The sequence below is a fragment of the Elephas maximus genome, chromosome 7 (genome assembly GCF_024166365.1).
Source record: "Elephas maximus indicus isolate mEleMax1 chromosome 7, mEleMax1 primary haplotype, whole genome shotgun sequence".
NCBI lineage: Eukaryota > Metazoa > Chordata > Mammalia > Proboscidea > Elephantidae > Elephas > Elephas maximus.
The window spans coordinates 66,449,151-66,463,974 of NC_064825.1; the positions used below are offsets into that span (position 1 = coordinate 66,449,151).

The 14,824-nt window shown below is 45.2% G+C and overlaps 1 protein-coding gene across 1 annotated transcript in view; it reads right to left on the minus strand.

Annotated features, from left to right (window-relative positions):
- The window catches only part of GALNT18 (polypeptide N-acetylgalactosaminyltransferase 18), a 400,900-nt gene that overhangs the window by 13,759 nt on the left and 372,317 nt on the right, over nucleotides 1-14,824 (minus strand). Inside the window, exon 10 of the mRNA XM_049890385.1 lies at nucleotides 3,786-3,950. Within this exon, the coding sequence (XP_049746342.1) occupies nucleotides 3,786-3,950 (165 nt within the window). The remainder of the gene's footprint in view (nucleotides 1-3,785; nucleotides 3,951-14,824) is intronic.

Here is a 14,824-nt window from a genome sequence, read left to right on the forward strand (position 1 = left end):
TCCCTTCAGCCCACCCAGTATACTTCTGACCCTATCATGGCAATCCAATGCTGAAGAGCCTCCCCTAGTTCCTCCCTGCTTCTAAGGTAAAGTCCAATATCCTCGGCATGGCTTTCAAGGACCACCATCATCTGACCTCAACTGTAGTCTTTAAGTTTTACCTCCACATACCCCCTTGCAAACTCTAAATTTCACCCACACCAAACAATGGATTCATATTCCTCAAACATGCCTTTGGCCAGGCTGAGCCTCTACCTGGGATGCTCTTTTCTCTTCCTACGGTAAGAACTATCTCTGCAATCCAGATCAAACAGTCTCACGTGTGAAGTGCCCTTGAGTTCAGCAGATAGAATCAGTCACCCCGGGTTCACAGAACACTCTACACGCCTCTGTTTCTGCTCTCGTCATTCAGTTTAGCTGTGTGTTTACATGCCCTGAGCAACCTGACAGCAGAAGTCGTTTCTGATTCACGTCTGCATCCCTCCTGCCCAACCCCTGTGCTCAATAAATGTTTGATGAACAACTGAAGGAATGAATGTTCATCATTGGAAGATTGCTCATCACAGCCCTGTACATCAGCGTTGCCAAAAGACGTTTTCATCAAATGTGGCTTCTTGGTGTCAGTGTCTAACACTGTCCTGGTTCAGCCTGAAGCATCAGAAATTCAGAGGTACTTGCAGGTATTAGAGAAAAGGCATTTTACTTGTTAAGCAGAAAACCAGGGTATGAGATGGAACACTGAGATATTCAAATACCTAGCTTCTTTGTAGGAGAACCTGGGAGACTTGCACAAGATTATTTGGAAATTAATTCAGCTTGAGTGTCTGTGGAGCTTAAATGCAGTCCTCAGGAGAGCAAGTAAATAAATAATGCATAATGTGAAACTGGAAAGGAGACTTGAAACACCCAGTAGAAGCTCCTTTCAGCCCAACTTCTGTGCCACAGCATTCTAGTTGGTAGGATCCCCGTGTAATTTGCAATGATTGAAACCTGTTGCAAAAAAAATTAGCCTAAGCACAAGACTTAAATCATACAAGAGGTTTCTGGCTTCCTCTTGCCTCGTCAACAGCAGCTCCTAACAAATGAGGACTTGGGGACAGATTCCACGTTGCTTTTTTTTTCATAAATACTGATCATTTTTCATTAGGTGAAAATTTCACATACATTAATTTTAAAATAGCAAGTGAGATTGGCTGCTCTGGGTGTGCAAAGTAGGAATTTAAAAGTATTATTTCTAAACAGTTTCTTTTGGTAGAATGATCAAAGATGTGGCTGCCTAAAGACTACGGGACTTTTAATTAGAAATACACTAAAATGGCCGAAAGTGACCCTGTCTTCAGGGCTCCAAACACCAGCACTGATCTGCTTTGTGGGTTGCCCATGTCAGTTCAAGCAGGAAGTGCGTGGGGCTGCCTGTTCAAGGCCATCAGCTGAGATGAGGAAAGGATGGAGCTGGATTTTGGGCTGTCATTGTATAGAGGACATCCATTCTAGGGGGATGTCAGATGGATCCTAGCTGAAAGCAGAGAAGACCAGAAAGATGTTTACCTGTGTTTTATTGACTACGCTAAGGCATTCAACTGTGTGGGTCATAATAAATTATGGATAACATTGGGAAGAATGGGAATTCCAGAACATGTAATCGTGCTCATGAGGAATCTGTACATGGAACAAGAGACAGTCATTCAAATAGAACAAGGGGATACTACATGGTTTAAAGTCAGGAAAGGTGTGGGTGAGGGTTGTATCATTTCACCATACCTATTCAATCTGTATGCTAAGCAAAAAATCCAAGAAGCTGGACTATATGAAGAAGAATGGGGTGCCAGGATTGGAGGAAGACTCATTAACAATCTGTGATATGCAGATGACACAACCTTGACTTGCTGAAAGTGAAGGGGACTTGAAACACTTACTGATGAAGATCAAAGACCACAGCCTTCAGTATGGATTACACCTCAATATAAAGAAAACAAAATCCTCACAACTGGACCAATAAGCAACGTCAGGATAAACGGGGAAAAGATTGAGGTTGCCAAAGATTTCATTTAACTTGGATCCACAATCAACACCCATGGAAGCAGCAGTCAAGAAATCAAAAGATGCACTGCATTGGGAAAATCTGCTGCAAAAGACCTCTTTAAAGTGTTGAAAAGCAAAGATGTCACTTTGAGGACTAAGGTGTGCCTGACCCAAGCCATGGTGTTTTCATTCGGCTCATATGCATATGAATAAGGAAGACTGAAGAAGCATTGATGCCTTTGAATTGTGTTGGTAAAGAATATTGAATATATCATGGACTGCCAGAGGAATGAACAAATCTGTCTTGGAAGAAGTACAACCAGAATGCTTCTTGGAAGCAAGGATGGAGAGGCTACGTCTCACGTAATTTGGACATGCTGTAGGAGGGATCGGTTCCTGGAGAAGGATAACATGCTTGGTAAGATAGAGGGTCATCGAAAAAGAAGAAGACCCTCAAGGAAATGGACTGACACAGTGGCTACAGCAATGGGCTCTAGCAACAATTATGAGGATGATGCAGGACCGGGCAGTGTTTCACTCTGTTGCACACAGGGTCGCTATGAGACAGAACCAACTTGACGGCACTTAACAACAACAGTTATCTCCCCTGCCCGTTAGGGATGGACAGATAAGATGGGAAGGGTGGAGAGGGACAGTCATGGGACATCAAGGCATACAGACCTGGAAAGGAGATGGAACCAAGTCATACCAGTCCCAAGACCTCAAGCATGTGTCTGAAGAATGTATGTGAGGCTGGGATGCAAGCAGATGTGCCTTGTGGGTCTAGAATGTGGAAGCAGCCTGGGCTTTGGCAGCCAGCCCTGTTCAAATCCCAGCTCTATCATTCTTCTGGGGCTGTGTGATCTCAGCCAGGAGACTTAGTCTCAGTTTCTCATCTTTGAGGCGGTTGCTGTGCTTATCAAACCAAACTACACAAAGCTGGACACAGAGGCTGAGGCCTGGGCCAGCCAGCACAGACAGACAGTGCTAGTTGCATAGTGAATAATAGTTCCATAGTCACTAGGGTGGGGACTGCCCGTCACAAAATGGCCACCAAGACACTTCCCTGTAAGAAAACCTCATCCCCTAGAGTGACTCCATACTGGGAGGAAGGCAGAAGGGCTCACAGACCAGAGACAATCCAGCCCCAGCTCTGGCTGGGAGATGGGGGGCTTCATCCTGTGAGAAGGAGCTTATATGGAAGAAATGTAAGAGTCTAGAGTTAAAGAAAGGTACCCTGGTGGTGCAATGGTTAAGTACTTGGCTATTAACCAAAAGGCTGGTGGTTCGAACCCACCTAGCAGCTCCGCAGAAGAAATGTCCTGGTGATCTGTTCTCATAAAGATTACAGCCTAAGACACCCTATGGAGCAGTTCTATTCTGTCATATTGGGTCACCATGAGTTGTAATTGACTTGATGGCACAAAACAACGTCAAAGAGGTCTGAGTTTAGCTCCCAGCCCTACCACTTACGGTATATGTGGTTTCTCCCTCTGAACCTTAGTTTTCTTATATCTAAAAATTAAATAAAATAATAAAAAAATAATTATAGTGTCCTCCCTCAGAGCTAGTATCAGGAGGCAACAAGCTAATGCACTTGAAACCCTGGCATAGAGTAGGTGCTCAGTAAATACCTGGAAATTGGCCTGGAGTCACAGCCTCACTCCTGCCTCCTTCTCTCCCCTCTACCCCTCCCCAGCCCCTGCAGCTGCTCTCCCTGTTTTCCTGTCCTGTTGCTGTGCCTGGGGCTCTGGGGCTGTTACCTGAGAGAACTGCCAGTGAAGCTTCATTCTCTTGGCTTTGGCGTAGCTGCACTCGATGAGCCGTGGCCGACTGTTGACATCTACGAGGCACCGATTGTCATCGTCATCGACCGTGGGGCTCAGGATGCCTACATGGATCTGCTGACTGCTTGTGTAGTACACATTCTGGGAGTCAAGGGAGGGAGGAAGAGAGAGAGAAGGAGGTGAACGCCAAGTGCCAGGGAGATGAGGCAGGTGAATGGTGATTCTCACCAGTAAGCTGACAAAGAGATCACAATTAGGTAGACTCCGGATTCAAATTGTTTTTCTATCGCAGCCAACAGCAAGAAAAAAAAAAAAAAAAAACAACAACAACCCTCTTACACTGATCCAGCATATAACCTGATCCACATGTACAACTGCAACAAAATAATCAAGAAATAAAACATCCTTACCATATCCAGTGCACTCTGATCTATTCCATTCCATTCCATTCCTTCATTGAAGAAACAACATGGACACAGCCTTATAAATTGATTTCATGACTCACACTGTTTGAATTCATCTATTCACAGATTCATTGACTTGCTTCCTACCTCCATAAATATTCTGTGCCAGGACAATGTGCTGATGCAATATATACAGAGCAAAAAGACCAAGACCATGCCTTTAGGAGATCAGTCTTGGGGGATGGTAGATTTTAAGACATAATTTCCACCCACACTAAGACTGTGTAGAGCAGGAGCTGGAAAACTTTTTCTTCAAGGGCCGGTTGAAAAATATTTTTGGCTTTGTGGGCCATACAGTCTCAGTCAACTTAATTCTGCCATTGTAGCACAAACACAGACATGAGCAATACAAAAACAAATGACCGTATTCCAATAACACTATTTATAAAAACAGGTGGTAGTCCTTCGGGCCATACTTTGCTGACACTGGTCTAGAGTAATGATATGTGATCCTTGGCCTTCAAAGTTATCAGTAACTTCCCTCAACCCTGAACAGTGATTGCCAGCAGGGGCTCTGTATGGGAAGCCATAGGTCTCTCTGAGATCTTTTCCTTGTTTTACTAAAGGAATGAACGCATCCCCCTATAATTAGGTCACATGGGTGAATCAAGATGCCACATTTTTCTTTTGGCTAGATTTCAGGATGGTCCCTCTTATTATCTTGATCTATTCAAAAATTCTCACTGGAAAATATTTTCAATTAAATAAAAATGGTAAGATGAACTGTTTCTTGCTTTAGTAAAAAGGGCAGTTGACAAGAACTTTTTTTTTTATCGAATTTTAGATGAAGGTTTACAGGACACACTAGTTTCCCATCAAACAGTTAGTACATATATTGTTGTATGACATTGGTTAACAACCCCACGACAGGTCAACACTCTCCCTTCTCAACCCTGGGTTCCCTATTACCAGCTTTCCTGTTCCCTCCTACCACCCCAGCCCCTTTAGTCGTGTTTTGTTCCATGAGCCTGTTCAGTCTTTGGCTAAAGGGTGAACCTCAGGAGTGGCCTCATTACTGAGCTGAAAGGTTGTCTGGGGTCGACAAGAACTTTTGAGGCACTGGTGCCTGGCATCAAAGGGACTGTGACAGGGAGAAGGGCGGTGCAGGCTAGGGGGTAAGTAAGGGGTTGTCCTTCATGGACATGTTCTTCCTGACCCTTGGAAGTCTCTCTAGGCATCCAGAGAGGGTGGAGGGCTAGGCAGGGTCACCCCCCAGACATAGAAGAGGGCTTACGTGAATGTTATATATTTCTTACAACAGTTGAAAAAAAGAAAGTAAAACAAAACCTGACCAGTACTCCTCAAAACTGTCATGTTCATCAAAAACAAGGAAACGTTAAGAAGCTGTCACAGCCAAGAGGAATCTAAGGAGACATGATGACTAAATGTAATGTGGTATCCTGAATGGGATCTTGGAACAGGAAAAGGACATTAGGGAAATAGTGTGGAAATCTGAACAAGTATATACTTCTTTAATAAAAATGTATCAATATTGGTTCACTAGTTATAAAAATATATCATACAAATGCAAGATATAGATACTGGGTGTGGAGTATATGTGAATTCTCTGTACTATCTTTTCAATTTTTCTGTAAATTAAAACTGTTCTAAAATAAAAACTTTCCTAAAAAAAAAAAAGAACAGGGCCTTAGGCCAGTGTATTGGTCAAGACCCCAACAGGAAACAGATGGTTCACTCAAGTTAGGGAGGAGGGTATAATGAAGGCACAGTTTTCAAAGGTGTGAGTAGGGTGTAAGGAAACCACACTACAGTACCTGGGGGTAGTAACATGGAGCTGTTATTACTCCTAGGCCCAAAGAGATGGGGGGAGGGGAGGGAGAAGCTACCAGAACCTGAAGAGAAAAGTCACATACAGAGGGCTGCCTTGAGAGGAGTGGTGACCTTCAGTTGAATGGCATGGCCAGCCCAAGGCAACCCCTCAGGGAGGATGGTGGCGATGGTGCGATGGTGAATGTGGTAGCGGTGAATAATCTCCTCAGCCTCATTCTCCCTTCCCACTCCCATCATTTGCTGGGTCGGTCCATTGGCAGAAGCCAGAGGACACAGGAGCCCATTGAGACATTCCATACAGTCAGCCTCCCAGGGTGGAAAAGAATGGAAAGTGTGTCTGGAGGGGGAAAGGAAGACACTCGTTACAGTAGGATCTGCTCTCTAAGGTAATCTTACAAGTTATCAGGTTTGGTGAATCCATGAAAATAGGCATCAAAGTTACAAAGGCAGCTGATTCTTCCCATCAGAGAGGTGAAAGGTCATAGTGACCAAAGTTCTTCCCTGCTGACCAGAGGCCAAACGTGGAATGTGCAGCTTTGATGGGAAGTCTAGCCCAAGCACAAAGGCAAGGAGAGCCCATTCAAAACCTACATTGGGTAAGAGTTAGGCTTCTAATCGGAACCTTAAGGCCATCCCCTTGTGTGGCCTGAATTTCCAGCTCACCACCAAGGAAAGCTGATGACCAGCTGTGGCTTCCAGTTTATTGGAGTTAAGAGAGAATTTGAAGACTGGTAGGATTTAGGAAATTAAACAGCCAGGTAGTTAGGCATCTCATCCATCCATCCAACCAAAAATTAATCTCTAAGTTGGGTTCTGGGGATACAGAGATGAGAAAGTCATGGTCCCTTATCTTGGAGGAGACAGTAGCCAAGTTGGGGAGCCCAAAATATCAGGAAATAATGGCCCTAATCATATTAATATAAGAACTGTCCCTACATCTTCCATGTACCTATCTTGATTCTTGCTATTTTAAAACTGAAATGAAAACTCACCACCTCCAGGAAGCCTTCCCTATATATGCAGAAGCATGGAGTCCCAGGCTGCCTCCCAGGCCTCTCTCCAAAATGTGCATACCTGTTCATACCCTTGAGTTGAATGCACCATAATCTCTCCTCAGGACAGAGTGTAGTTCTTAGTTACCTCTGTATCAGTACCCAGATTTCCTGAGGCTCAGGAGCGTGGGGCTGCAAGGCAAGGAGAGCTAGTGGGCCAGACACTCCCACCCCTCCCTTCTTCCCTGTCATCCAGGTCTGACTCTTGTCTCCAGGGCAGACTCCACAGGCACAAGCAACCACCCAGGTAATAGCTGAAATCAGCTTTATCCACTTAGCTTCTCTGAAGTGCTTGGGGGAGATGCTCTGAGAGACTTGTGAGCACTTACTATCCGGTACAGCTGTCACCAAAGCTGTTTATTGCTCCAGAGTCCGGGAAAATCATAATAGGGACAGACAGTTGTTTGTTATTTAAAAAGCAAACAACAAAGTGTATCTTGAGTAGCGTGACCGTGAAGCCAGCAGATCACAGAGAGAGATTCGCCAAAGAGGATCCTCTCAAATTGTCACTTGGACATCTCAGAAGCCCCGCTGGCAGTGGAGTGAATCAATAAAAGGCCTGAACACAAAAATGGGAAACAGTTTTATACAAGATGCCCCAGTTTTACTGCCTGCAGGCCCGTAAGCACCAGCTAAGCTTTCTTTTTGCTAAGAAGCCCCGCTGGGCACAGTCTGAATCATTGCACTGACTTCTCTCATTCAATTCATTCATTCACTCTGCAAAAGATAACGCGTATAGAGCCTACCAGACATGAAGTGAGGCACTGGGTATATAGCGAGAAACAAGATATGGTCCCTGTCCTCAAGGAGCTCTCTATTTAATGGAAGAAAAGTCATGTAAAAAAAACGAAAAATCACTCAAGACTGTACAACACTAAAAGTGAACCCTAATACAAATTATGGACTTTAAGCTAATATATAATATAATAATATTGGTTCGTCAGTTGTAACAAATGTAGCACAGGGTACAAGATGTTAATAACAAGAGAAACTGTGTGTAGAGGTAGAGCGGATAGATAGGTACTCTCTATAGTTTCTGCACAGTTTCTTTGTAAACTTAAAACTGCTCTAAAAAATAAAGCCTGTTAAAAAAGTAATACTCATTACATAACAGGGCAGTTTCACTTCTGTTTCTGACCTTTCTAGCCACAAGAAAATGTCACCCGGACCCTAACAATGAGAAATAATCTACAAAATAATTTTTTGGGAAGCTAATCATTTTTTGGAAGCCCTGGTGGTGCAGTGGTTAAGCGTTCCGCTGCCAATCAAAAGGCTGGCAGTACGAATCCACCAGCCACTCCTTAAAAACTCTACAGGGCAGTTCTACTCTGTCCTATGGGGTGGCTAGGAGTCGGAATCAACCTGATTGGCAGTGGGTTTGGTTTTGTTTTGGTATCAGAATGTTGAAGTCCCAAGGTAACCAGGTAAACTGAAGTCTAAAGGGTAATAAGCCCCGCTGAGGAGAGACAGGATGCATAAGCGTTTTGACCTTTGGCAAAGCTTGAGAAGAAGAGGCAGTTGCCATAAAAGCAGGTAAAAGAGAGTTGAAATTTTAATGAATTCTTAAAGGCTGAATGTGGGCTAGTGTGGCTTTAGAATCTCTGGGAGCCCCAAACATAGGGGGTAGACTGTATCCGCTTGCCAGCTTCTTTCCACAGGCCTCCACTGGGTGCTCGTGAGAAAGACTAGGGGTAGGACAAGAGGGCCCCTCAGTGATGCAAGTTGTGCAGGGTCTGCCTGTGTTTGAGGGTGAAGCAGGGGTATCTAAAGAAGCCCATCTATGTCCCAGGCCCTCTGTGTATAAAAGGTGGTGATTAGTTCCATTAAGATGACAGACATGACATCTGCCTTCTCCCTAGATCCTTCTCTGATATAGTGGAGGATGTCTACCACTGGGGGAGGGGTGAAAAACCCCACTAACCCTGGTCCCTGCCCTGATACTAGGCAAAGGCTGGTTTCTACTGGGGAGGGGAAGAAAACCCACTACCCTACCACACTGACACTAAGCAAAAGCCACTTGTTACTTGGTGGTGGTGGTGGGGGGGGGGGACAGAAAATCTACTCTTGCTCACTGATACAAGGCAGGGTTCAGATGCCCTGAAGGGGTAGAGGGGCAGGAACCTGCCTATGCTCTAGGCCCCCCGCTCCTAATTAGAAGGCAGAAGTTATTTGCAAATGGGGGAGAGGAAACCCCACTCTGAGGTTCAGGCACATAGCACCTGGCTGAGGCTGAGCCTGGAGCAGAAAGAACCAAAGAACACATCCCCTCTATGAACCTTGCACTGAGTAACAGGCAATAGGAGTTTGCTGATGAGGAAGGGTTAAGAGTGTAGACACAGAACCCATACGACACTGGTATGCAGAGTCTGTTAAAGGCTGAGGTTGGAGCAGAAACACTGAGACAAACTTTCCGGCATTCTAGACTTCACACTAAGCACAAGGTAGCTACAATTCACCACTGGAGGAATTTGAAGGCCAGGGTGCACTGAAGGTAACTATAACACCAATAAAACCCACATCCAGCTAAATGACAGACTAGAGTGATTCAAACCCCCACACTAATGGCCTGAGAGAAGAAGAGGTGTGCCCTTCCCCTGGGAGTAAATTTACCTCAGTCTCTCCTGTTCTTTTACACACATTGGATGGCATTAAATCAAAAATTACAAGATACATAAACAAGGGAGAAAAAAGAAAAAAATGATCCATTGTCAAGAAATAAAATAGTCATCAGAACCAGACTCTGAAGCATGGGGTGCTAGAGCTGCACGGGGCATTGGTGCTGATATGACTGTAGATGGTTTAATGTGGCCAACCCAGGGTTGGGGTGGGCAATGGAGAGCAGTGGGATTAGAGAACAGAGAAGGGGTCAATCCATGAAGGACCGTTCAGGCCATGTTTGAGCTTTAGACAAAGGGGAACTTGGAAAACTTAAGGGAGAAATGACTTAGAATAGTAGTTTTAAATGAGGGCAATTTTGCCCACCAAGGGTAGTTGGCAATGTCTAGAGACATTTTTAGTGGTCATGACTGGTGGAGAGGGAGGAGGAATACTACTGGCATCTAGTGGGTAGAGTTTAGGGATGCTTCTCAGCATCTTACAGTGCATACAACAGCCCCCCATGACAAAAGATTATCCAGCTCAAAATATCAATAGTGTCACTATTGAGAAACCTTGACTTAGACTGCTAATAATAAACGCTGGACTGTTTTGAGCTCTTACGATGTGCCAGATATGAAGCAATTTACGTGCTTCCTGTCATGTAATCCTAATAATAACTCTATAAGGTAGGTACTATTATTAACCCTGTCTTGTAGATGAGGAAACTGAGTCGCAGAGAAATTAACTCATCCAAAGTCACACAATTGGTTAACAGTACCTGAAATTTAAACCGAGGCCATTTGGCTCTGGAGCCAGAGTTGTGAGCACTCACCTAGCTCGCCTACCTCCCTAGGATCACTCCAGCTCCAGTAAGCAGGCTAGAGGGGGAGGTGGAGGCGGGGCTACTGGCTTAGGAGGCTGCCACTGTAGTCCCTTGAGGCAATGATGGAGGTCTGGTCTAAGGGAGCAGCAGAGGGACAAGGGAGCTTTTACTAAAGAGCCTGTAATAAAAGATGGTACAATGTGCGGACACAGCATCCTCCCTCCTATGGCTCCTGTCAGAGTCTGAGGACCAACTGGTATGCTATCTGTGGATGTTTTACAAACCCCCAGGGCACAGAGTGACATCCCAGACCATTTAGCTCCTCCTCAGCTGCAAATGATTGATCCAGCTCATTCCCCACACAGCCCCCCGGCAGCCGCAGAGGACACAAACCGGATTATGGGCATTTCATTCTGATGCTTCAAGAGAAAAATCACTGGTGAGGTAGAAGAACAAACACATTTGTATGTTAGGTCTCACACTGGGCATTTTCCTCTCTCATAGGCCAGGGGCAGGAGTAATAACTAAGCTGGACAGCCAGCCAGGCAGCCCACAGGACTCCTGCTTGCATACTCCTGCTCTCAGGACCAGAGCTAAGGCCAGACAAAGACCCCAGGGCTGCGGGGTTCCCCCCTGCTCCCTCTCCTCACTCTTAGACAAGGGACCAAGCTGCCAGGGGGTCCTCAGCAGACATTCTCTTCCTCACAGGCCTGGAGGCAGGACCTGCATTGCTCAGCGATTAATTTATGGCCTTCCACACAGTCCACCCCTCAAACATATCAAACATTGTCTCACTGACAGAAATTCTGCCACAGGAGGTTGAATTGCCTCAGGGAGAGAAGGTTGGGGAGGGGAAGGGGGAAGAAAATAAACATATTTTTATACGCCTTTTCTCTACTAGGCCCTCTGCTAGAGTTTCCATACTGGTAGTCAGCTTCCAATTTTAAGGATTAAGGAAATTGAGGCTAAAAGGGTTAAAAATAAACTTGCAAGGTACACAGGTAGGAAGTTGCTCTTTCCTCTCCCTGCCCAGGGGAGAGTTCCAAGGAAGGTAAGTCCTTGGCAGTTCAGAGCCTGCTTTCTGCTCCCTGAGTTGAGCAGCCCAGATGGTTTTCCCCACTCCCAGGAGACTAGACAGGGTACCCCTTGGTAAGGCCTCCCTTTAGCCTGGGCTGAAGCTGAGGCACACCTCTGACCCAGACCCTGACCCGTAGTATGGCTCCTTGAGGCTGTCCCTACACATTCATCCTACCAGCAAGGGAACTTCCAGGGGCATTTCCACCAGCTTGTGCAGACAGGGTCTCGGAGGATGGGGACTGTCATGGATTAAACTATGTCCCCCCCAAAAAATATGTGTCAACTTGGTTAGTCCCTGAATCCCAGTATTGTGCGGTTGTCCTCCATTTTGTGATTATAATTTCAGGTTAAAGATGATTAGGGCGGGACTGTAACACCCTTACTAAGGTCACATCCCTGATCCAATATAAAGGGAGTTTCCCTGGAGTGTGGCCTGTACCACCTTTTATCTTACAAGACATAAAAGAAAAGGGAAGCAAGCAGAGAGGGAGGACCTCGTATCACCAAGAAAGCAGTGCCAACAGCCGAGCACGTCCTTTGGACCTGGGGTATCTGTGCAGAGAAGCTCCTAGTCCAGGGGAAGATTGATGACAAGGACCTCCCTTCAGAGCCGACAGAGACAGAAAACCTTCCCCTGGAGCCGATGCCCTGAATTTAGACTTCTAGCCTACTAGACTGTGTGAAAATAAATTTCTCTTTGTTAAAGTCATCCGCTTGTGGTATTTCTGTTAGAGCAGCACTAGATGACTAAGACAGGGACCTTCTCGCAGCCCAACCAAGGCAGATTTCTTTTCTTTTTTTGTCTTCCTTATTTCTGGCTTTTACATAACATTTTGTTTGAATGAAAGGTTATAAAGGAAAAAAAAAGTTTGAAAACCACTTTTCTAAAACATGAGGCATCTGTTCAGAGGGAGGAGGTTAAGGTTCAGTAAGCCTTCATTAGCTTATACCAACATTTGCAAACATTTGGGTGAGTGGCTTTCACCTCCTGCCTCCATCCTCTACCAGACTCCCCATTCCTTTGCATTGATATGACCAATTTATGTTATTTTGATTGTTCAGTCCTCCTCTTTTATCCAGACTATTCCTAAATCATCCCTAACCCTCTATGGAATCCTGGAGCCATCACCAAGCTGAACAGAGGTTGAACAGAAAGAATCATGGAATGGATGGGCAGAGGGAGAGAGGAGGAGAAACTCCTAAACAAATCAGGAACATGGAGTTATTATTCCATGTTTTAAAGCACTTACACCATGTTTATTAAATTACTTAAAAATACTAACATTTTCAAGGCACAACCGAAATTCCGGTTTTCCTCCAAACAATAAAACCAGTTGCCACAGAGTCAGTTCTGACTCATGGCAACCCCACGTGTGTCAGAGTAGAACTATGCACCATGGGGTTTTTAATGGCTGGTATTTTAGAAGTAGATCATCAGACCTTTCTTCCAAGGACTTTCTTTCTTTCCGGGTAGACTGGAACCTCTAACCTTTCAGTTAGTAGTTAATCTTTGCACCACCCAAGGACTTTTCCAAACAACTGGCATATAAATTCTGAGCAGCTATATTTCTTCCATTATATGATGTTTCCTTGGCAACACTGCTGACCTATTTTGTGGGTACCCTTGAGACATGAGGTACCTTAGAGACATTGAGAGACACTCTTGTTGAGTAAGGGGAGGTGGTGGTATTTGGCTGGAATTTTCTCTGCCTGGAGAGTGGTGAGGAGGGTAGAAGGATGACAGCTACAGTGTGAAACTCTTTATAAGAAGTTCTGGAATGCACACAGGGGAGAAAACACTGTATTTGTAGGGTAAATACATGGCAAAATGACCTGGGGTGAACCAGGACTCCTGAACTCGCTTCTCTGGGTATTTGAAAGGGATCAGTACCCAGGACGATTGCTGCAGCCCAACAAAGACTTAAAAGCCCAGCCCTCCGAAGGGTGTGGGGGACACAACAGAGAAGTTTGACACAGTCTAGGGAGTCAAAAGTCACACATAATTGGGGTGATTACAAAGTGTCAACATGAGGGGGGTGACAAAGGTCATTGAAGAGAGGACCAAGCTGTGGGCTGGACCACTGCAATGTGGCAGCCTTCCTGAAAATTGTTAAGGTGCCTTCGAATCAGTCCCTACTCATAGTGACTCCATGCACAACAGGATAAAACACGGGCCGGTCCTGCGTCATCCTGACAACCGTTGCTATGTTTGAGGCCATTGTTGCAGCTACTGTGTCAATCCATCTCACTGACAGTCTTCCTTTTTTTCACTCACCCTCGACTTTACAAGCGTGATGTCCTTCCTTCTCCAGGGACTGGTCCCTCCTGATAACATGTCCAAAGTAAGTGAAATGAAGTCTCACTATCCTTACTTCTAAGGAGCATTCTGGCTGCACTTCTTCCAAGGCAGATTTGTTCATTCTTCTGGCATTCCATGGTATACTTGATATTCTTTGCCAACATCATAATTCAAAGGCACCAATTCTTCCCGGAAGACGGGGATATGAACTAGACCTTGAAAGAGGAGGAAGGTCTGAGAGCAGCTGAGATAGGGCAGGGAGGGGGAGATAGAGGAATCAAAGGCAGCTCTAGTGGTGCAAAGGTTAAGCACTTGACTACTGTCTTAGTTATCTAGTGCTGCTATAACAGAAATACCACAAGTGGATGGCAAGTGGAAGTTTATTCCCTCACGGTCTAGGAGGCTAGATGTCCAAATTCAGGGCGCCAACTCCAGGGGAAGTCTTTTTCTCTCTGTCGGCTCTGGAGGAAGGTCCTTGTCATCAATCTTCCCCTGGACTAGGAGCTTCTCAGAGCAGCGACCCTGAGTCCAAAGGATGCACTCTTCTCCTGGCACTACTTTCTTGCTGGTAAGAGGTCCCCCTGTCATTCTGCTCACTTCTCTCTTTTATATCACAAAGGAGATTGACTCAAGACACAACCTAATCTTGTAGATTGAGTCCTGTCTCATTAACATAGCTGCCTTTAATCCTGCCTCATTAACATTGTAGAGGCAGGATTTATAACACATAGAAAATCACATCAGATCCCAGAATTGTGGACAATCACACAATATTGGGAATCACGGCCGAGCCAATTTGACACACATTTTTGGGGGACACAATTTAATCCATAACAGCTACTAACCAAAAGGTTGGAGGTTCAGCCTCACTCAGAGGTGCCCAGGAAGAAAGGCTTAGGGATCCGGTTCTG